This window comes from Macrotis lagotis, chromosome 6 (assembly GCF_037893015.1).
Source record: "Macrotis lagotis isolate mMagLag1 chromosome 6, bilby.v1.9.chrom.fasta, whole genome shotgun sequence".
Taxonomy (NCBI): domain Eukaryota; kingdom Metazoa; phylum Chordata; class Mammalia; order Peramelemorphia; family Peramelidae; genus Macrotis; species Macrotis lagotis.
Window position 1 is genome coordinate 27569326 of NC_133663.1, and position 22441 is coordinate 27591766.

Here is a 22441-nt window from a genome sequence, read left to right on the forward strand (position 1 = left end):
GGTGATAAGCAGATTTGGGATCAGATTTTGACTCAGTAAGATGAGTCTTCTTGACTCTGGACCTAATGCTCTCCATCCCACCATTTAGCTGCCCCACTTAAAAATTCTTATCGAATTGAATAGCTGAAGTTGGTTTAGAGATATTCTCTTTAGAATCAATTGCCTTATCAGGGGTGTCTAGGTGGCACAGTGCATATAGAGTAAGGAGTACCTGAGTTCAAATTCGACCTCAGACACTTAATAATTACCTAGCTGTGTGGCCTTGGGCAAGCCACTTAACCCCATTTGCCTTGCAAAAACTTTAGAAAAAAAAGAATCACTTTATCAATCCCCCTTTTTACCTGATCCCTCTCTCCAGAAGCCAGTGCTGAATTTTCCCCACTTGCTGAAATGCTGATCACTAACTTAGAATATTAAAAATGGTCCTCCCCTCACCCAAATCTGTAAAGAATTTTGCAGACTATGTGCAAAGTATCCCTTCTGATATTTGACCTTGAGTGTCAAAGTACTGAGAAACTAATTAGCTGTCACTTTTTCCCTTAATACCCAATCTGAAAACCTTCCCAAAGAAATGACAGTTATCTTGAAATAACCTAAAAATCCATACCATACTTTCTATTTTAAAACAGCATTTTCAAAGCACATATCTTCACTCACTATGCAGGGCAGAGTTAGTGGAAATGTTGAGTGAGAAAATAATCTAGATAATTTAAGGCAAGTGTACCCTAAGAAAAAAAAAAGAGCCAGGGTCTCCTTTTCCAAGGTTGATGGGTCTTGGCCTTTGTCCTGGTGGGGTCTCTAGTGAATGCCCTCATTACATGATTATTCCAAATTAAACTATATTTTACTTCTTGGGAGGTTCTTCAATACTATCAACCCCCTGCTTTGATGATCCATTTTTTCAATAATTCTGAATTTAAATGACTTGTTCCCTTCATATGAAAGCCAAATGAGCTTCTTGTGAAAGAGTTAGATACTCCATTTAGAAAAACATGATTCCTGCTAACTGTGCTCAGGAAGAAATTGTCATTAAAGAAATTCCTAAGCCGTGATTTTTCAATTCAATCTGAGCTAGACAGTGGAGATAAGTAGATGAGAGTAAGAATAGTTCCTGCCCACCATTGTTCTTTAAGAAATCATGAGAGACTGGATTTAAAAAGACTTGCATGAATTAATGCTTAATGAGATGAGCAGAACCAGAAGAACATCTTAGCAACATGGGGGTGATGCTCTCGACGGACTTGCTCACTCCAACAATGCAATAATAAGGGACAATTTTAGGAGAACTGTGATGGAGAATGCCATCTGTAGCCAGAGAAGGGTCTGTGGAGTTTAATGAAGACCAAAGATTATTATCTTCAATTTTTAAAAATTGTCATATATTATATAATTTTGCTATAGCTAATGTTTTCTTTCTCCCTTATGGATATCTTTCTTCTCTCAATACATTCAATTTTGATCTAAGCATATCATAAAATTGGGGGGGATGGGGGAGGGGGGAGGGGGAGGAAAGGGAGCGAGGAAAAAATTGTAAATTCAAAATCTTGCAAAAAAATATTGGTAGAGGGGCAGCTAGGTGATGCAGTGGATAGAGCACCAGCCCTAGAGTCAGGAGGACCAGAGTTCAAATCGGAGCTCAGACACTTAATAATTACCTAGCTGTGTGGCCTGGGGCAGGTCACTTAACCCTTAAGCCTTCCAAAAACCTAAAAAAAAAAAAAAAAAAAAAAAGATTGGTAGAAACTACCATTATATGGAATTGGAAAAAAATAAAATATTTATAAAATTAAGAAAAAAATAGTTCCTGCCCTCCAGGAGTTTACTTTCTGCTGAAGGATTCAATTTCAGAAAAGTAAAGAGTGAGTAAAGTGAAGACAGAGAGAACATTAGTAATCCCAGAGGAGGGAGATAATCAGGACTCAATGTGTGTTGAATCTAGGACCCAAGATTTGTCTGCTCCTTTCTTATTTCTCATTTTTATTTTGTTAAAATTTGACTCTGAAAAGACAAGAAGCAAGGAGAGAGAAAATGGATCTGGTTCTTCACAGGGGGAACAAAAGAAAAATTAATATTAAAATTGTTATTCATGTAAACCTCTTAAAGACAGAGTTGTTTTGTTGTCATCATTGTTCCTTATATTTCTACCCCCCCAGGATAGTTTCTCATACATAGTAGGAACTTTTTAATAAATAACTGTCATATTCTTTTGAATTCTTTTAAATTTTATTGGATTAGAATGAAACTAATAGCTGAAATTTGGTTTAGGAGTGGGATTATTTATGAATTTCAAATATACTTTCTTCTTTATGGTCCCCTGTGCAAATATTCTAGAATTGGCAATAAACACAAAAAATGTCAGTGGATTCTTATTGTTACTAAAAAGTTAAACTTTTTGAGTTAGAGAAAATTATGATTCCATAATGAGATGACCGCAAAGAACATTCTAGTCTATGATGGCCCTATCAAATCCTCAAACTTAGGTCACTTTCAAAAATTGACTTGCCAAATTTATTCTACAAAGCTTTATTGAACACCTACTGTGAGCAAGAAGTCATGCTAACTGCTGCATCGCTAGGGATTATTTTAGGTTTGACTACATATCACAGGAAGGTCTCAGGATCTTTTGACTTTTATTTATCATTTATAGATATATATATATAATGATATCTAATCTATATAGATTAGATATCATATAGATATTGATACAGATATCTTTATATAGTTTTATTTAGGAATCTTAAAACTACTACAGGGTTGGGTTTAAATCTGGATGAGTAGTAAAGGACCCCAGGAGGGAAATTATAAAAAAGAGAGAGACATAGAGACTGAGGCCATTTATACAGATAAATAATAATGCTGCTATGTACTGGATAGAACATTTCAAGGTTTGCAAAGTTTTTCTATAGATGTTATCTCATTTCCTCTTTTTGATAACCTTGAAGGAAGGAGAGGATCATCTCCAGTTGACCTGATCTATATCAAGCCACTAGCCTCAGATGGCTCCAGAGGAGAAAGGGAGGCTTTTGACGGCACTTTTTCTTTCTCATCCATCTTAATGACTTAAGATTTCCTGAGAATCTTACCCGCTCAACATTATTTTTCTCTTCTTCTTTTTTGGAAGTGGTCATTCTTGGCCATTCTCTTTCTTACCTAACCTTAATAACAGAATGGGTCTTGCTTCAGTCAAACTGTATCTTGGGAAAGACCTAGATGTAAAAAAGTCAAAATTTCCCATTGCATCCATGGCCATCTCCAGCCTTCCTGTTCTACATCTGGTCACTGGATCCCAAACTGAGGCTGGTGTCTTTGTACAATCTTCCCTCACATCAGTCTAACTTACTTGCATGTCATGGCATCACCTCCTTGCTATCATGGTCTTCAAGAATAAGAATCGGGGGCAGCTAAGTGACACAAGGAATTGAGCACCAGCCCTGGAGTCAGGAGGACTTGAGTTCAAATGTGGTCCCAGACTTCATAATGACCTAGCTGTGTGACCTTGGGCAAGCCACTTAACCCCATTGCCTTGCAAAAAACAAAAAACAAAAAAGAATAAGGGTTGGATAAGAACAGCAACAATAGCAACAATGGTAGACATTTCTCCAGTTTATGGCTAAGGAAACCAACATTAAAAGACTTTAAATGATTTGCCCATGATCACACCAATGGCATTAGAGTGTGTATGTCAATTAATAGAGAGTGTATGTCAATTAATCAACAAGTTTTCCTTTAGTTCTCAGACACCCTGCTGGGCCCTGGTATCTAAGACAAACATGAACTAGTCCCTACACTCATGGTACCAAGGCAAAGTATGGGAAGACACATTTCTTGTCCTTAATTGTGAAAGAGGACCATGACATTAGGATGGTGATGCCCTGACTTGCAAGTAAATTGGATTTAAGAGCAATCTACCAGTCTCACTCTCTCCTTTGGAGTTATCTGTGCCAGATATGGATCAAGATGACTGGAGGGCACCTGGATACCCTTAGCCTTTTTAATCTAAAGTCTTGGGGGCCGCTAGGCAGTGCAGTGGATAGAGCACCGGCCCTGGAGTCAGGAGTTCAAATCAGGCCTCAGACACTTAGTAATTACCTAGCTGCATGGCATTGGGCAAGCCACTTAATCCCATTTGCCTTGGAAAAAACCTAAAAAAAAAATCAAAAGTCATTTCAGGTCTCAATTGACTGAGGCAAAACCATTCAGTTATTAAAACCAGGTAAGAAATAAGGCAAAGAATAGTTTGTTTAATCTAGTTTAAAACAAAATCATTTTGGAAAGGAAAGATGTTTAGGGTTTCCAACCTAAACAAAAACAATTGCTATTTACTCCCAATGTGAATCATCAGGGCCCAACAATGGCCAAGTGAGGTTTGAACTGGGACTTATTGTGGAAAAAATACAAATAATTTGGAGGTAAAGCAAGAGGGGCTAGGAGAATCAGAAAAAAATCTTCATGCAAGATTCTTTTGATTCAGAAGTCCTTAGCCTGGTATCTATCAATGGCAGTTTATTGGTGCTGTCTTCATTGTTGCTGCAACTGTTGCTGTTTTTATATTTTGATAACTGCGTTTCAACGTAGTTGGTTTCCTTTCCATTTCTTCGTATTTCATTTGCCCATTTTATATACATTATTCTGAGAAAAGACTTCACCAGACGGCCAAAGAGATCAGGACACAAAACCAATGGGATGTAGAGGTAGCCCTTGAGCTGAGTTTTGAAGGAACTTTGGGATTCCAAGATAAAGAAGTCAAGGAGGAATATTTCCTGGAGTTAAGAGGAAAACATTTCTAGACTCTGGCATGACATCAAGGAGGTGATGCCCTGCCAAACAGAAAAACTGGATTTGAATGAGGGATGGTATGCTAAGTCACCGGTCTCACATTCTCCTCCAGAGCCATCTGGATCCAGTGGCCAGGTAGGAATCAGGATGAATAGCGATGGCTATAGATATGAGGCCATTAGGGTTAAGTGACTTGCCCAGGGTCACACAGCTAATAAATATCAAGTGTCTGAGGCTGGGTTTGAACTCCCATCCTCTTGATTCCAAGGCCACTGCTCTATCCACTGCACCACCTACTTGCCTGGAGTAGTCTGTAAGATAAAAGACGAGTTAAACTAGCGCAAGTGAAGGAAAGTACGGAAAAGTTAAGTTAGAATCCAGTTACAAACAACTTTTAACATAAACTAGTAGACCTTGTATTTTGTCCTCTAGTTGCCTTAGCAAAGGGCAGTTAAAGGGTACAGTGAATGAGTGTCCAATCTGGAGTCATGAGAACCTGAGTTCAAATCCAGGATCAGACACTAGCTGTGTGACCCTCAGTATATCACATCACCCTTAACTGTTTCCTTATCTGTCAAATGAGCTGGAGAAAGAAATGGCAGATCATTCCAGTATTTCTACCAAAAAAAACATCTAAGGGGTCCCAAAGAATAGGACACAAGCAAAGAACATTGGAGAGTCATCGGGTCACTGGAGTTCTTTGAATAAAGAACTAATATGTCAAACCTGTGTCTTGGGGAAATCATGTTGGGAGCTAACTGGAGGATGGACTTGAATGGGAGAAACTTGAGGAAAGGAATACAATTAGGAGGTTATAGCAATAATCCAGAAGAAAGCTAATGGGAGTCTGAAGCAGAGTGGTATAGATGGCATAGAGGCCTTGGCTAGACTCATTGGTTGTGCTGGCTGATTCTTCATCAATCTATTTGTCTGGGGCAGCTAGGTGGTGCAGTGGATAAAGCACCGGTCCTGGAGTCAGGAGTACCTGGGTTCAAATCCGGTCTCAGACACTTAATAATTACCTAGCTGTGTGGCCTTGGGCAAGCCACTTAACCCCGTTTGCCTTGCAAAAACCTAAAAAAAAAATCAATCTATTTGTCTTAACACTATTTAGATCCTGTCAGAAATGTGTTCTAGGCGTTAGGAAGATCTTGGTTCAAATGTCTTGTGAGAAATTTAATAGTTGTAAAACCCTGGTCAAGATATTATCTCTCTGAGTCTTAAGAAGGCGTTGGGCTAAATGGCCCCTAAAGAACCTTTCAGCTCTAAAGCCATGCCTCCAGTTCTGTATTGGGATCTTGAACCAGGACACATCCTAGAAGCTAGATTGTGGTTTCAGCACTCAGTAGATTTCCTTCTCTTTTTTTTTTTTTGGCAAGGAAATGATGTTAAGTGACTTGCCCAAGGCCACATGGTTAGGTAACTAAGTATTTGAGGCCAGTGAGGTACTCTATCCAATGCGCCACCCAGCTGCCTCCATTTTTCCTTTTCAATAACAAGAGATATTTTTTGGATTGCTCAAAGTACCACCATGTCAGTGCCTCTTTTTGCAAGTAATGTTCTTGGGGAGCCAGACATCCTTTACTTTTAACCTTTACCATTGCACATATATATTTACAATCAAAAAAATTTAGAATATGACTTTTAAGTCCAAAACAATGAACATTTTCAGTCTGTGTCTACCCAGGGACACAATCTGGTTCTATAGTTTGACAGAATTGTGCAATCTAATCAAATGATCCTTACTACTTGCAAGCAGTTAGCAGTGACTCCTTAATGATCAATGGAAAGATCAAACTCACTGGAACATGTTGACAAAAGTTCATGGACTGTCATAATAATGACAAAGGCTTCCCTTGGGTTTGATGAAGTTTCATTCATGGTCCTCAGGTTACTTTTCTCAAATTCCTAAGCTTTTCAGGGGAGTGATCTGAGTTGTTTATGCCCCAACTGGATATTTGTAGCTTATAAATGATATCCTGCCTCCCCTTTCCCAAACAGAGCTAATGATGCCTTTTTTTAGCCACTCTTCTACATTCTTCCAATAAAAGAGATCCAATCTTAGACATCATAAAATATGTTCCAATTTAATGCCTCTTTCTCAGGAAATATAATTCATAAATCCTTGGAAATATGAATAAACAATATAAGCAACAATTTATTGATCTTTTCATTATAGTTGAAAGGAACAAACTTTCATGGTGGGTTATGCTGCTTTTTTCCAATTAGAACTAATAGGTCTCCAGGAGTGACAAATTTGTCAGTCCTGAATTCTGCTTAAACAGATTAAGAGTCTTCATTTGTTTCATCTCAAACCATCCCCCTTAACTCCCAGTGTTCTTTCAGAGGACCACAACTAGAAAAATGAATGAAATTCTCCCATTTCTGTTCCAACATTCTCAAAGTTTCTTTCCAAAGGCCTTTTTTTTATTTCAATACAAACCAATTCATTAAACATTTACTAACTATGCTTTATGTTATTTTTCTGGGCTCTGGGGATAAAAAGCAAAATTATCTCTGTCTTCATGGGGTTTACATTCTCCTTAGGGAAAACACGTATACAGATAAACAGATACAAAATATATTCAAAGGAAATAATAAGGAAGGCGGGAACTGGTAAGGTTCTGGAAAGGTCTTCTATAGGAGGTGGTACTTAAAGGGAGCTTTCCAAGACATAGAAAACAAGAGCAATGGCATCCCCAGCATAAAAACAGCATGTGCAAAGGAACACCATTGGACAATGGAACATTACATACATGAGCATATGACATCTAACCATCTAAATGATAAGTGAGAAAGTCAAACTACTGATCTTTAGATATCTGGACAAAATGATTGGATTTTTGGACAAAATGGTCCTCTGTGACTTTCAGTTTCCAATTTTAAAAATTGCTTTCTTTAAAAATGAGACTATTCCAATTGTATCATTGCTCCTATGCATGGGCTATTTCTTTTTTAATGAAAAATAAAAACTAAGTATTCACATTATGTGCTGGGCACTGCAGTAAGCACTGGGGTTGACTCTGAAAGGAGCTTTCATCTTTTTCAGTGGAAGAAGAATAAACCAAAAATATCCGAAGGAACATTGGTCAGGGCAGCTAGTCAGTGCAGTAGATAGAGCACCGGCCCTGGATTCAAGAGGACCTGAGTTCAAATTTAACCTCAAACATTTAATAATTACCTAAATGTGTGATCTTCGGCAACTCACTTAACATTGTTGTGCAAAAATCAAAAATAAACAAAAAATGAATATTCGTCCCAGTTGGCCATTGAAGAAAAATCATGTCATCTTACCATGGTTCGGGAGTAGGGGGTAAAAGCAATAAGTGCTTTGCTAAGGCTACCACTCTGTAACAAACTGAAAATATTCCAACATACTTTTCTAGCTATTTATCTGGTTTTTTTGCATTTGTGTATATGTGTATGTTTTTTGACAAAGAAAAATTTCAAATGATGATTTTTTCACTATAGAGAATTCACACACCAGAATTTCCTCCACTCATATATATCAAGATTTAAAACTTAAAATTTTAGAAAGTTGTCTGGGTCACCAAGAAGTTATACTTTATTCACTCATGGTCATCCAACCAGAAGAGGTCAGGGGCAGAGTGCTATCTAGGCTCTGTGATTAAGATATGCTGCCAAACCCATAGATTTCACCTTGGTCAGTCTCTGTGCCTAGGACAGAGATGATTAGGAATCAGATTGCTGAATTAACTACGAATCCCAATGATTGCTCCCATGGACAGGGAGCAGCCTAATTTTGTAAGGCATATATGGAAGAATTATGTCATAATATTATGTAGAACGGTTTGGTCTGTGCTCTTCCTTCTACCAAACAAAATTTCTATAGAAAAAAAAAAAGATGATGGGCCATATGCTCCATCTGCTAATGTGTCTATATGCATTAGTGCTTGGATTAAAGGTCTTTTCTATGATTAATAAAAACCACCCAAATGGCACAGCTAGTTGTCTGAGCATAGAATCTGATGAAGAGGGGAAAAAAACCAGTTTATCCCATACAGCTCTCAAGCCATTAAAATGATAATTCGACAGTGAATTACTGCTAGCTAATTACCTATTAGAGCAGTATTTTCTGTGCTGCTAAATTTCCAGGATACCGTATTTCAGGCCCCTTTAATTTTCCTTGTGTGAGTGATGCCTTAGAAGGGTCTGTTGCACCCCTCAGTTCTTCAGAGAAAAGAAAGAAATAGATTTTTGCTTGGGCTTAAAGTTGAGTAACATTTCCATGAAAACAGCAAGTGCTTTGTCAAGGCCGCCTCTATGTGTCCAAATGAAAAATATTCCAACGCATTTTTCTAGCTGTTTGTCTGCTTGTTGTATTTTGTACAAAGAAAAGGCTCAAATTATAACTAGAGGAATTGAAGAAAAGTATTAAAAGTTTTTGACTAAGAATCATGAAGCCCTGGAAGGTGAGACTAAGGGAAGAAACAAAAGAACCCCCTCGGGAGAATATTTTTAAAAGATGGGAAACTTTTGGTTCAGACATTAATGTTCTTTGGGAGCAAATCACCCAAGCCAGAAATAGGTACCAGATGGCTTCGCCGTGTCCTTCTAAGTCCTATGATTCTTTGCTCTGTCATTCAGCTGATAAGCAGTCAACTCCTACTGAGAATTCCCCTCAATTAGGTCACCAGCAAATGAATGACCCAGAGGGAGTCAACATTTCCATGTTCCCTCCTGTTTTTAGATTTGGAAACACAACATGCAAACATTTTCTTCACCTCCTTCCCAGTCTTTTGCTACAAGACATTCAAGGACATACCTCTCCCAGCCTACCACTAGTATAGTCTTCTTTAGGACGAGGATCTGAGAAATATCCACAGCTCGATCTTGACCCACATTCAGGGTATGATGACAATGTCCATTGAAATCCCAAATCTTTAAAGAAAAAAAAATTACCTTTAGAACAAGAAAAGAAATTATACTTTTGAAAAAGTCCTTTTACCATTGTAAAAAGAGCTTCTGGTTTGCTTCTGAGAATAGAATTTAAAAGTAGTGAAGATATTTATTTATTTATTGAAGAGAATATGCTCCCTTTTAAAATATTTGTGATTACAAATTATATGGCAACTATTAGTAATATATATTATAATGAACTGGTTCAAATGCATTTAGGGCAATTAAATATTGATGAGTCAGTCTGTAGCTCAAGATCAGCTAGACTAGTAACATAGAAATTATATGACTGAGCATTTTTATTTTTGATTGAGTCACTTTTTGAGAACCAAAACTATCAGAATGTGCAACAGGGATGCATTTACCTGGAGGACATGCCTCAGTTAAGGAATGATTATCAAATTGTGGTAAATAATTTTTTTGCCATAAGAAATCATGAATAGGAATACCATAGAAAAATATGAGAAGATTTGTATTAACAGGTGCAAAGGAAAGCAAGAGCATCAAGAAAATAATACATTGCAGGGCAGCTAGGTAGAGTAATGGATAAAGCACCGGCCCTGGAGTCAGGAGTACCGGGGTTCAGATCCGGTCTCAGACACTTAATAATTACCTAGCTGTGTGGCCTTGGGCAAGCCACTTAACCCCGTTTCTCTTGCAAAAAAAAATAATAATACATTGCCATGGAAACAATATAAAGACTACTAGACTGCCTTCTGTGGGTTGGGGGGAGGGAAGCAAGATTAGGGGGAAAAATTGTAAAATTCAAAAAAATAAATTAATTAAATTAAGGACCGCCCCCAAAAAGAAAAATAATACATACACTGAGCACAATAAGTAAGTGGAAAGAATAGTAACAAAACCAAGGGGTAAGGAGGAATTATGGTGTTAGGTCTAGAAGAAAAGGTAAGAAAATGTGCCTCACTCCCTTGCTTGCAGACATTGGAGACTATTAGGTGTAGAAACTATAGCTACTGTCTGTTTTGACTGATAGAATGAAATATTAGTTTTATTGAACTCTTTTATTTTATTCTTTCTTACAAGAAAGATGTATCTCTGAGAATGGAAAGAGAATTAATCAATCTTTCTATGTTCCAGGCATCATGCTGGAAGCTGGGGATACAATGAAAACAACAGGAAGTTTATATTCTAATGGAGAAAGACAGCTAAGATATATGTGTGAGCATATATATGTAAAATATTAATATAAATTGAATAAATCCAAATATATGCAAGGCAGTTAAATATCAAATAATTTGTAGGAAGGGAATTGGCAATTGGAAGCAATGGAGAGGTTTCATGAAAATGTTGATGCTGTTTATTAAGGGAAGAGAAGACTATGAGCAAATATGAGGAGAGAGAACATTCCAGGCAGACTGGACAGTTAATACAGAGGAACAGAGAGGGGAAATGAAGTATACTGTGTAAGGAACAGAGAGAAAGTCATATTTGTTAGATCACTGTATTTGGGATGGAGGCTAATATACAATAAGGTTGGAAAGGAAAGATACTGAATTTGGCATCAGGGCAACTGGGTTCAAATGTGAAATCTGTGATCTAAGACAGATTATTTAACTTCTCAAAAACCCTATATAATTCTCTACAACTATGTTACTGATGAGTTACCAATCTTGAATCAGTAATCAGAGTTTACACATTAGAAGTTTCCTATTCTGAGAAAAGCATGACTATGTCCTTCCAACCAAAGAAATTCCCAGTGTTTCATATGTGTATTGTAATAGTAAAAAAAACAACTGGTATGCCCCCAAATAAATCAATAATCACGTAACTTGTATTAGGTTATGAAAGTCATGCCATGTGGCAATATGGAAAGTCTAACCCATCTCTAGGTGCCAGTGTATGATGATAATAAAGAGAAATAAAATAAACCTAGATGTAACCAAAAATAACTTAGAAAGGATCCAGGGACCAGTCATTGACATTTCAGAATTAGTCATATATTCAGTGTCGAAATCAAGACTGTCATTGTTTTGAAGTAGCAAAAATCCCCTTTTCTCTGTCTCCATTTTATGGGTTGAAAGATAAATGCAGCCCTGGTCATTGGGCAGGCAGCTCCTTTGTGAACTTAGTCTTTTATCTACATTTGTCATCCATTCATTCAAGAATGTCTTAGCATGAATTGTTCACTCAAGAGCTATTTTTGGGGGGGTAAGGCAATGGAGTTTAGTGACTTGCCCAAGGCCACACAGCTAGGTAATTATTAAGTGTCTGGGGCCGGATTGGAAACCAGCTACTCCTGACTCCAGGGCTGGTGCTCTATCCACTGTGCCACCTAGTCGCCCAAGAGCTATTTTCTTTTTTTAGGGTTCTTTTTTGCAAGGCAAATGAGGTTAAGTGGCTTGCCCAAGGCCATACAGCTAGGTAATTATTAAGTGTCTGAGACCGGATTGGAACCCAGGTACTCCTGACGCCAGGGCCGGTGCTCTATCCACTGCGACACCTAGCCACCCCCCAAGAGCTATTTTCTTGACAGATTTTGTTACTAAAGCTTTTTATTAATAAGTTTGTGTCACCTGATCACATCTTTCCTCTAGCAAGCATTCATACACACTCTCTCTCTCTCTCTCTCTCTCTCTCTCTCTCTCTCTCTCTCTCTCTCTCTCACACACACACACGTGCCTTTATGAATGTTATTTTGTCCCAGTATAATCTTTTGGCCCAGGTCCTATAGAGAAAAGAGCTGGCAAACAGCACTCCAGAGTTTGTTCACACCTTTATTGCACCATCTGGGCTCCCAGTTAAAAGCTTCTTCTCACTTGGATCTAGGGCCATGGTGCTTATTTCTGCGTTGCCGTGGCAACCCTTAAACTGTTTGATTTTCTGCCCGGTGTCGATCATCCAAAAGGAAACAGTAGATTCTGTATCAGAACTTATGACCTGCAATGAAAATGAAATTGGGAAGGAATTCAAAATTTACCAGGAATCACACATAAAGGGTGGATGCATTTTTTTATCTCAATACCTCATAAGGAAATTTGGGTTTGGGGTATTTTTATTGATAATATTCCAAATGAAGGGCAATATTTCATTGATAAAGAATTGCCTCAAAGTTTGGAAGACCTGAGTTGAAGTTTAACCTCTGACACATATTCACTGTTTGATCCTGGATGAGTCACTTAACCTTGTACTGCCCAGGCAACTCCCCCAAAGATTATAATCATGATTAGCATTTAAGTTTTCAAAGGATACACTTATAGAACATGAAAATATATTATTTCATTTAATCCTCAGAGCAACACTTGGAGGTTGTTCTCATTTTACAGATAAGGAAACTGAGGTAGACAGAGGTTTAATAACTTACCCAGGGACACGTTTCTAATAAACGTAAGAAACAGCATTTGAACTGAGGGCTCCATGAATCCAAATCCAGTGCTCTACGTATCAAATCACCTACCTGCCTACTACAAGGTGTAGAGTTGTCCACCAGCATTGACCAGGATGTTTCCTGACCCACAGATTTCCCATACCAAAGAAATCAGATGTACAAAGCCAAAAGAAAAACAAAAGGTTAACAGAGGCATTAAAATACTTGGCTTCAGTCAGGAAGTTTTAACTTCTCTACCTTAGTTTCCTCTTCTGAAAAACATGAGGCACTGGAATAAATTATATGGTCTCAGTTTTATAACTATAATCCTATGAAGAGGCAAAATTTTAGGAGAAAATAAAAATCCTGGACTTCAGAAAAATCCTTATCGAAAAAGAGAATATGAAGTTTCCCTGGGCATTCTTCATCCTGGTACCTGGAGGACACTCTAAAAAAAAAGAAGGTTATTGAATATATCTCATCAGATAACTCTTTCCTATTTGGATCAGAAAGTTGATCTATTGGATAATGGAACTCTGGTATGACTCATTCTCAGATGAGGGAAGAAGCTGAGCAACTGTCTTAAGTATCTGTCACCTTCAGTTTAGTCTTTAGCAAATGAAACTATCCAATTCATCATGGAAAGAGGCCCATTCTTGCCAAATGTCATTGTTACTACCTTAAATGTCGATGGGCCCTCAAATACCTGTCGCCTCCTATTCTCTCCAGGTTCTATCCATTTTTTCTTGACTAAAACATAATTATAGATGGATCAATAAAGAACAAAGAATTTTAAAAGTTTAGTTATAAATCTATGTAGACCCTGAAAATAGGACATCAAATTACACAGCTGAGTGTGCTAAGAAGCAAAGGGAGGAGTGGGGATTAACAACCAAGAGCCTTCAACGAGAAGATGGTTTGCCCTAGTAAGAAGTCAACTTCATTAGCTTTATTGACATTTTGCTGCCTTGATATTTAGTAAACCTACAAGTTAGATAAACATTCTACTTAAGTTCCTTGAGGAATAAAAAAAAGAAGTTAGAATAAGACCTTGCAATAACTGAAGAACAAAAGATTTCTGGAAGGATAAGCATCCCCCAGTAGAAAAATAACCAAAACTGGATTTAGTACTCTACAGGCATTGGCTGGATAACAATAGCTAACATTTATATGGTCCTTCCCATGTACCAAGCTACATGGCAGTCATCTTAGTTGTAGCCAATTCTTAGTGACCCCATTTAGAGTTTTCTTAGCAGAGTTATCAGAATGTTTCGCATTTCTTTCTCCAACTGATTTTACAGATGGGGAAACTGAGGCAAACAAGTTTAAGTAGTTTGCCCAGGGTCATATAGCTAGTAAGTGTATGGATAGATTTGAACTCTGGAAAATGAGTCTTCCTGACTCCAGGCCTAGCACTCTATCTACTATGCTTTCTAACTGCCCCAGTTACTTTACAAATATTATCTACTTTGATACCCTAATCCTAAGAGGTAAGTATTATTACTATGCTCATTTTTATAAATAAGAAAACTGAGGCAAACAGAAGATAAATGACTTGCCTAGTGCCAATCAGTTAGGAATTGTCTGAGGCCAGATTTGAACTCCGGTCTTTCTGATTACAGGAATGGCTCTATATCCATTGCAACAACTAACTATCTAATAAAAGAAAATTAATAGGAATCACTGTGAATGTCTGCATTTCTATAAAATGGGCAAAACAATGTCACCTACCATTCTTGTGAGGATTAAAGTAAAATAATAATTATAAAACACTTAATATAGTGTCCAGCACTAAATATTATATAAAAATATTATTATTTTGTTATAATAAATGTTATCTATTATGCATTCTCACTTCAGTCCATGATTTTTGTCAACGTGGGCAATTCTTGGAGTCAAAGCTATGCTAAAATTTCACATTAATATTGCAATCATCCATGAGGAAGCTTCTCAAATGTGATTTTTGTGATAGTCAAAGAGCAGGCATTCCTTCAGTATGCAAGCAAAGGAGGGATCTTTAATTTCTAGATATCATTTGATTATTGTATCTTTCTGTCCCTGATCTCTGAAATAATCAAGCACCAACTCAAACTTCTGTGAAATATGAAGCTTTTTTTTATATCACACCAATTTTATCATGCACTCAATATTATAGATTTAGAGTTGGGAGGACTTGAAATCATCTTGTCACAAAAGAGGCAACTAAGACCCATGGTTGCAAACTTCTCCAATGTCACATAAACAAAGTCTGGATTTGAACTCATTTCTCCTGAATGTTGGGTCCTCCCAGTGCAGTTAGCACTCTACACTGCAATATAACCTCAATGCAGATTTTTACAATAAATAAACACTTTATAAAAGATAGCACAGAATAATGGATAGAGAATTGGTTCTGTAGGAATATCTGGGGTCATATCCCATCTCAGAATCTCACTGTGTCTTAATCTTTGTGATTAAGAACACATCTGTATGATGTGTGCCACTGACGAGTACCTACCTCAAAGGGACCTGATTAGGCTTAAATGCTATCTTATACAGAAAACCCTTTGCAAGTTTCAAATCATATATAAATATGAGTATCAAAGCAAGTCAGAGAACAGACCATTTCAGATTTTCAGAGACTGGATCAGTTGGAACAAAGAATTGAGATTTGGCAACAGACATTAGAAATTTGGTTTGTCTAAACCCCTTATTATACAGATGAGGTAACTTATAGAGGGTTAGGTCATACAGTAAAGCTGAGATTCAAATGCAGGCTATTATACTTGTGATTCTATTGGCATCCTATGGCATGTCCATATCATAGAAGCACTTGGGAATTGTGAACAGCTTTTTTTTTTTATATAGAGAAAGTCGTAGGAAGATAGCATTCACTGCAGGTGACTGACAATCTTGATCTCAGCCTTCTGAAGCTTGGCTCCAGGCTGTCACTCTCCAGGGTCCTGAAAAGTCAGGCATTCCTAAGTGGAACATGACCGGAGTCAAATAAAGTAAGGCCAAATTGCAAAATGATGTGCTTCATCTGCAAAGGGCTAACAACATCTCCTCAGCTCCAAAGTCTCAAATAGTTGCTCCTTCTAACCTTTCATTTCCCGCCCCCCTCAAAATAGATATCTGAGCATGTGAGACAGCCCTGACTTTTCACCACTTCTCACTTTATAGTCCTCTTTGAAACTTCCTTCTTTTGCAGCCCTTATTCTCCTATTCAGTGATTAATCAAAATCTGGGAGAAAAACAAATGCTGCCTTATTCATCCCATGGCCACTTATTAATACTAATATGGTTATTTATGGAGAACTTTTAAAGTTCACAAAATGGTTTTACATACCTAAATTTATTAAACCTCACAATAATTAGTTTGACAGCTATGAAAATATTCAAATGAATTAAAGAGTTCGTCAATGTGATTTGTTTTTTTTCCAGTGATATAGACAGACTACCACCCTCCATATCTGCCCATCCTATTTGACTTTCCTTGATTTCTCTGGATTCCACAGGACAGATGTCAGCAGAAAATACTCCAGCTGTCAATCTATTATCCCCTATTCTTACCACATGACCTTTTCAATGGTGAGTTAGAACCTACTCTATTTGTCTCATGGGAGACAACTGTTAAATTTCCAGGATAACTATTTAAATATTGGGAAATCAGCAAACACCAAATCTGAGAGCTTCATTATTCATTTGTTTTAACAAAACATTATTGTGAATTAATGCAATGTGTTTATTAATTTTGGCTTAGACTTAAGAAAGATGGAGATGTTAATAATGTAAATTAAATGTAAAAGAGTATCTTGAGTATCAGTCATGAGCTCTTCATAGAGTTGTTTGTTTAATATTTATCAGCAAGCCCCTGTAGCTAATCTAAATGCTTTTCAATCATACATTTCCTTGGTGACATCCTAGGCAGCTATGTGGTACTGAGTTCAAGAACTGACCTCAATTCCTGCCTTAGATACATATTAGTTTTGTGACTCTAAACAGTCATTTAATCTGTCTTACTTTCCTCATCTTCAAAACAGGGATGATAATAACAGGATGACAGACAGCTAAATGGGCCTAGATTATGGATAAACCTGAGTTCAAATCCACTACTTCAGTTTCCTCAACTATAAAATGAAAATAATAATAGGCCCACCTTCCAAGGCTGTTGTGAAGATCAAATGAGATTTTTTAAATTATGCTTTTTTTCCCTAAGAGAGTTGTTGATGCAACAGATAGAATGCTGTATCTGGTATCAAAAAGACCTCAGGTTCCCAGTTCAGCCTCATCATTTCCTATCTGTTCTACCCTGGGCAAGTCACTTCACCTCTGTTTACCTCAGTTTCCTCAATTATAAAATGGGGTTAAGTAACAACATCTACCTTGAAGGGTTTTTGAAAGGATTAAATGAGATATTTGCAAAAATTGCTTAGACTGACATATAATAGAAGCTCTAGAAATGCTGATTTCCTTCCTTTTCCCCTAGGACTGCTGTTAGGATTAACTGAAATTGTACCCTACATATAAAATAATGCCATAAATATCAGCTGTTATTAATATACTTCACTTTGGTCCTATTTCAGTCTATCCAAAACTACCATGTGTTTTTTCTTTGCCTTCTGTAGGCTATTTATTTTTAATTCTTTTGAGATTGTGTTGTTCATGACTCACAACCATTACAAAAACCCTAGAAAATTGTTATTTAAAAGATGGAACTTTGTATCTGGGAGTAATTTGGCATGATTAAAAAAGCTTTGCAATTTCCCAGAAGACAAACTGGCCAATTCATGTCTAATTTTAGGTCTAGTTCCTTGTCCATTTGGAGACAGTATCCAAGCTAGAAGCCTGAGTATGATTCATACAGCTCATGGATTCTTAAGCTTTTTTTGTGCAACATGGACCAATTCCTTGAATAATCTAAGTCTACAGACCCCCCTTCTCAGGATAATGTTTATAAATGGGCAAAACAAAATACAAAGGAATACAAATGAAAACAAGATTACTAAAATTTAATTATTAAACTAGTAAAATAATTTTCAAATTAATATATCCCAGATTAAGAGTCCCAGATCCATCATATTTTGGACAAGAGAAATTCTTCAGTCTTTACTAATGCGTTTTGCTTTATTTATATCTGTTATTTCATTTTTGTAGGGAGGAAATTTGTCAATCTATAAAGATCAGCAACCTTTTCCTCCTATGTACAATGTTAGTTGCTTGGGGAACTGAAAAGGTGACTGGCCTGGGATCACCCAATGTACATAATATAGTAGGTATGTAAAAAATTCTTATTTTATTGAAGTTTCAAATTCCCAGTTTTAGATAATATGTAAGTAAACACCAGAGGCAGATTTTCAATCCAGCTGTTCTGGACTGAAGCTTCCTATCATCACACCAATAAGCTTCTACTAAAAGGGACCAAAAGATGAGATAGTTAGAAGCCCTTTATTCACAATCTGGCTCCAACCAGTCTTTCCAGCATTATTACATGTAACTTACTTCCATGAATACTTTGACTTAACTAATCTGGGCTTCTTCTTCTTCTTCATAAATGGTACTTCCCATTTCCTGACTGTAGGCCCCTTCATATTAGCCATTTTGGAGGCCTGGAATAATCTTCTCTCCTTCTCCCTATCTCTCAGAATCCCCAGATTCTTGTTCAAGAATCCCCAAGTCTTCCCTGATGGTAGCAGCTTTCTCCCAAAATTACTTTTTTATGTGTTTTGTATTTGCTTTGTTAATCATTTATGTATATATGTATTACTAGACTAGATTGCATGCTTCTTGAGGGCAGGGACCTTTTATTTTTGTGTGTCTTTGCATGCCTAGAATCTAGCATAGAGCCTGTCATATAGTAGGTTCTTAATAAATGATGTTTGATTGGATAGAAATTCATTACAACTTTACCCTTCAACATACGGGCAAAATAAATCATACAAATGATCAGAAATTAAGTATAGGCAGATTCATAGAGTGGTAAAGTCATTTGTCTATCAGTCAGACACTGGATGCAATGTTCCAGCTATGTGGTCTTTGGCAAGTTGCTTAATCTCAACCTAGTTTCCTCACCCAGGGCATAATACTATTTTTACTAGCTATCTCATTAGGTTGTTTAAAGAGTCAGCTAGGTGTCATGGTAGATAGACTTGGATCAAGGAAGATATGAGTTTTGATTAGGTTTATGACATTAAGAAAGTCACGTACCTTTCCCAACTTCAGTTTCCTTATTTGTAAAATGGATATTGTGAGGATCAAATGAGATCAAATATGGAAATTTCTTCAAAAGTTCCATATAAATGCTAACTAGGCATTGCTATTATAAGACTTAACAGCCTTAAGTCACTACAAAAAATATAAATGATTGTTATTTTTATTAGGATCCTAATAATTCTAAGTTGATTTTCTAAATGTTCCCTGAATGAAGAAAAGGAGGACAGAAATAGCATTAGTAGAAGTCATCAACCACAAATTGCTCAGCTCATCATTTCTTAATTACTATCACCAGTATTATGTGGGCTTCTGGGCTATTTCAGACACCATCATTTGAAATGCAATATTTCCTCTACAGAAGGAACAGTTTAAAGTTATGTCCCACCACAAAAGTGAGGTGGATGAAATAGTTGTTTCCAGAATGAAGCAAGAGACAAGGTGATTGCGTTAGTTCAATTCAGAAACCTGGTAACTTTGCAAATCTGCTCATGAAATCCCATTTCTAATAGCAATCCTTACTCCTATAACAATTTACAACTATAAATTTATGATGTAAATTAGACTTGCTTTTCAAATTGTCAGAAGCCTGATAGAGTTGAACTCTCTGCTTTTGGTCATAAAGTCTAATCAAAACACAGAAACACTGAGCTTGTATGTATCCTATACAAACAGCCAAAGTAAATGAATTACAATTTGTGAGTGAAAGAATCAGGATCTCATGATTAGTAGGGACTCCTTCAAAGATCAACAGGCATCCCTTCAGTAATAGATGCAGTGTGATCCAAGGAAAGGGTAGCATCTCAAATTTGAAGACATGGGTACAGATCCCACTTCTGCCATTTTACATTTTGGTGAATTTAGGAAAGGAGTCTTTGGGGTTCTATTTTCTTTATCTCTAAATTCAGGATGTTGAAGTAGATGCATTTCCCGGTCCCTTCTAACACTAAGACTGCGATGCTTGACAAGGGTCATCTAGCCACTATGTCTGTAGAGATCTCCAGTGGGAGAGAGCCCACTGCCCCCCTCTAGAGCTCACTCCATTTGTGGCAAGTTCTGCTTGCTTTTCCTTACTGCTCTCTGAAACTACCAACTGACCTAGTTCTTCCCTTTAAGGCATAGGAGTGTAAGTCTAAGCCCTCTTTCTAGTCACAGCTCTTCAATATTTGAAAACAGTCAGCATTTTCTTTTCACTGAGCGAAGCATAATTTGCTAATTTATATAAATATTTACTATGTATCAGGGGACTGTGCTTAGTGTCCTGTATTATTTCATTAGTTTCCTTACAAAAACCCTTTACGGATAATGTACAAATAAACTGCTTTACAGATAAGGAGACTGAGAGAAATATGTTAAGTGACTTACTCAGGGTCACACAACCAGCACTATGTAATTTGATTCTCCAACATAGCAACTGAATACCTAATCCCCTCATCAGTATGATCACATCACCCAATCCCAACCCTATTATTTTCAGGAGTACTACTGAGGTTTTAGTAAAACTTTTATTCCCATGTATAAATTCTATTATTTTAATGGCCATCTGAATAGCTCTCAATTTAAAAAAAAAAAGTCTTCTTTATGAATCTGACTCAAAGTCAACTCATTAGAACAATCTCCAGGGCAAGTGAGGTACTCCAATGGAAGTTTTCTTCTGTTAATGCCAACCCAGGTGCTTCCTTATCCTTTCCTCATTAGTTCTGCTACTGCCTAACTGCATGGACAAGCTTCGCCAATGTAGAAAAAGGGAAACAGAAAGGTGGCTCCTTTACAGAAGGCTTCTAAGGGTTTCCATGTGCTTTCTTATATAGCAAGATGTAAAGGAACAATTCTATCTGAAAATAAAGAAAAGCAGAAGGAGAGTAATGGATGGACTATTTTGTTATTCTATGCTCAGTACAGTGATGGTGGTGAATACTCACTAGGGTCCAGAATGAAATAATAAAGTCTACAAGCAAGACAGTAAAAAAAAAAAAAAACAATACTTTCAGAGAGAGAAAAATATCACTATCCAGGCAGAAGGGTAGACTGAAAAACACTGATGGGGCTAGTGGGAGGGAGGAAAGCCAGAAAAGTCTCGAGCCTAATGTGAGAAACTTAATCAAGCCACAAGTTTTTATTTAACTCCTCCTTACTGTGGCACTGTGGCACTGTGGCAAAGGCAGGAGCTGTCTAATGAACTTAATGCTGTGTAGAAACAGATCCCTGGAATTGAAGAGGGTTCAAATACCAGCCCTTCTGTTCACTACATTAAGTTTCCTCCTTTGTAAATGGGAAGGGGGTTGGAATGTCCCCCTCCTTTTGCTTCTCAGAATCCCCAGCTGTGTTCAAAAGTCACATTTTGCATGAGGCCATTCTTGGTTCCTTCCATTGTGAGTGTAGTCTTCTCCCCAAAACACTTGACTGCTCCATGAACCAGAAACTCCATCTCGCAGCTCTGCACACATTCTATGGCTGTTCCCTATCTAGAACTTTCTATCTTTTCTGCTCCATCTACTGACCTCTCTGACTTCCTTTAAATCTCAGTTAAAATCCCAACTTCTAATAAGAATCCTTCCCTACATCTTCTTCATTATAGAATTTTTGCTCTGTGAATTATTTTGCATGTTAATTGTTTGCATGTTATTCCCTCCATTAGATTGAAAGCTCCTTGGGGGCAGAGACTTTCCCAATGCTTAGCACATAGTAAGCTCATAAATTGGTTGTATTTATTTTATATTTACTTCTAGATATCTATGCCAGTCCCCACTCCCCTGTATCCCTCAACTATAAATTCTTTGTGGCTAATTCAATTTTGACTGAATCACCAGTCCTGAACAGTGCTTAGCACATAGTAGGCATTTTAATTAATGGTTATTAAATGATCATCTACTTTATTTCTAAGGACGTTTTACATTTCTAGATGTGGTTTCTGCTATTGTACACCTTCTCATCTGTCTCATGAGACTTGCAGTATTTTCAAAAGGAAAAAATGCAAATATTTAACAACCATATGAAAAAAATGTCCTAGAATGAATAATAAAAATGCAAATCAAAATAATTCAGAGGTTTCACCTCACTTGTATCATATTGGCAAAAATGATAAAAGCTGGAAATCTTCAAAGATGTAAAACATGAAAAAATGGAGTTATACAAACACACTATTAATAAAAACATTAAATGGTCCTATTTTTTGGAAATATTCTTTATTCTCAGATATAGTCAGTGTGGGTTTCTTTTGCTGTTACATAT

The 22441-nt window shown here is 37.0% G+C and overlaps 1 protein-coding gene across 1 annotated transcript in view; it reads right to left on the bottom strand.

The window, feature by feature from the left end:
• WDR49 (WD repeat domain 49) overlaps positions 1-22441 on the bottom strand; it is a 231006-nt gene that overhangs the window by 144501 nt on the left and 64064 nt on the right. The window contains exons 7-8 of the mRNA XM_074192518.1: positions 12430-12594; positions 9563-9678 (exon numbers count right to left, since the gene is read on the bottom strand). Of these exons, the coding sequence (XP_074048619.1) occupies positions 9563-9678; positions 12430-12594 (281 nt within the window). The remainder of the gene's footprint in view (positions 1-9562; positions 9679-12429; positions 12595-22441) is intronic.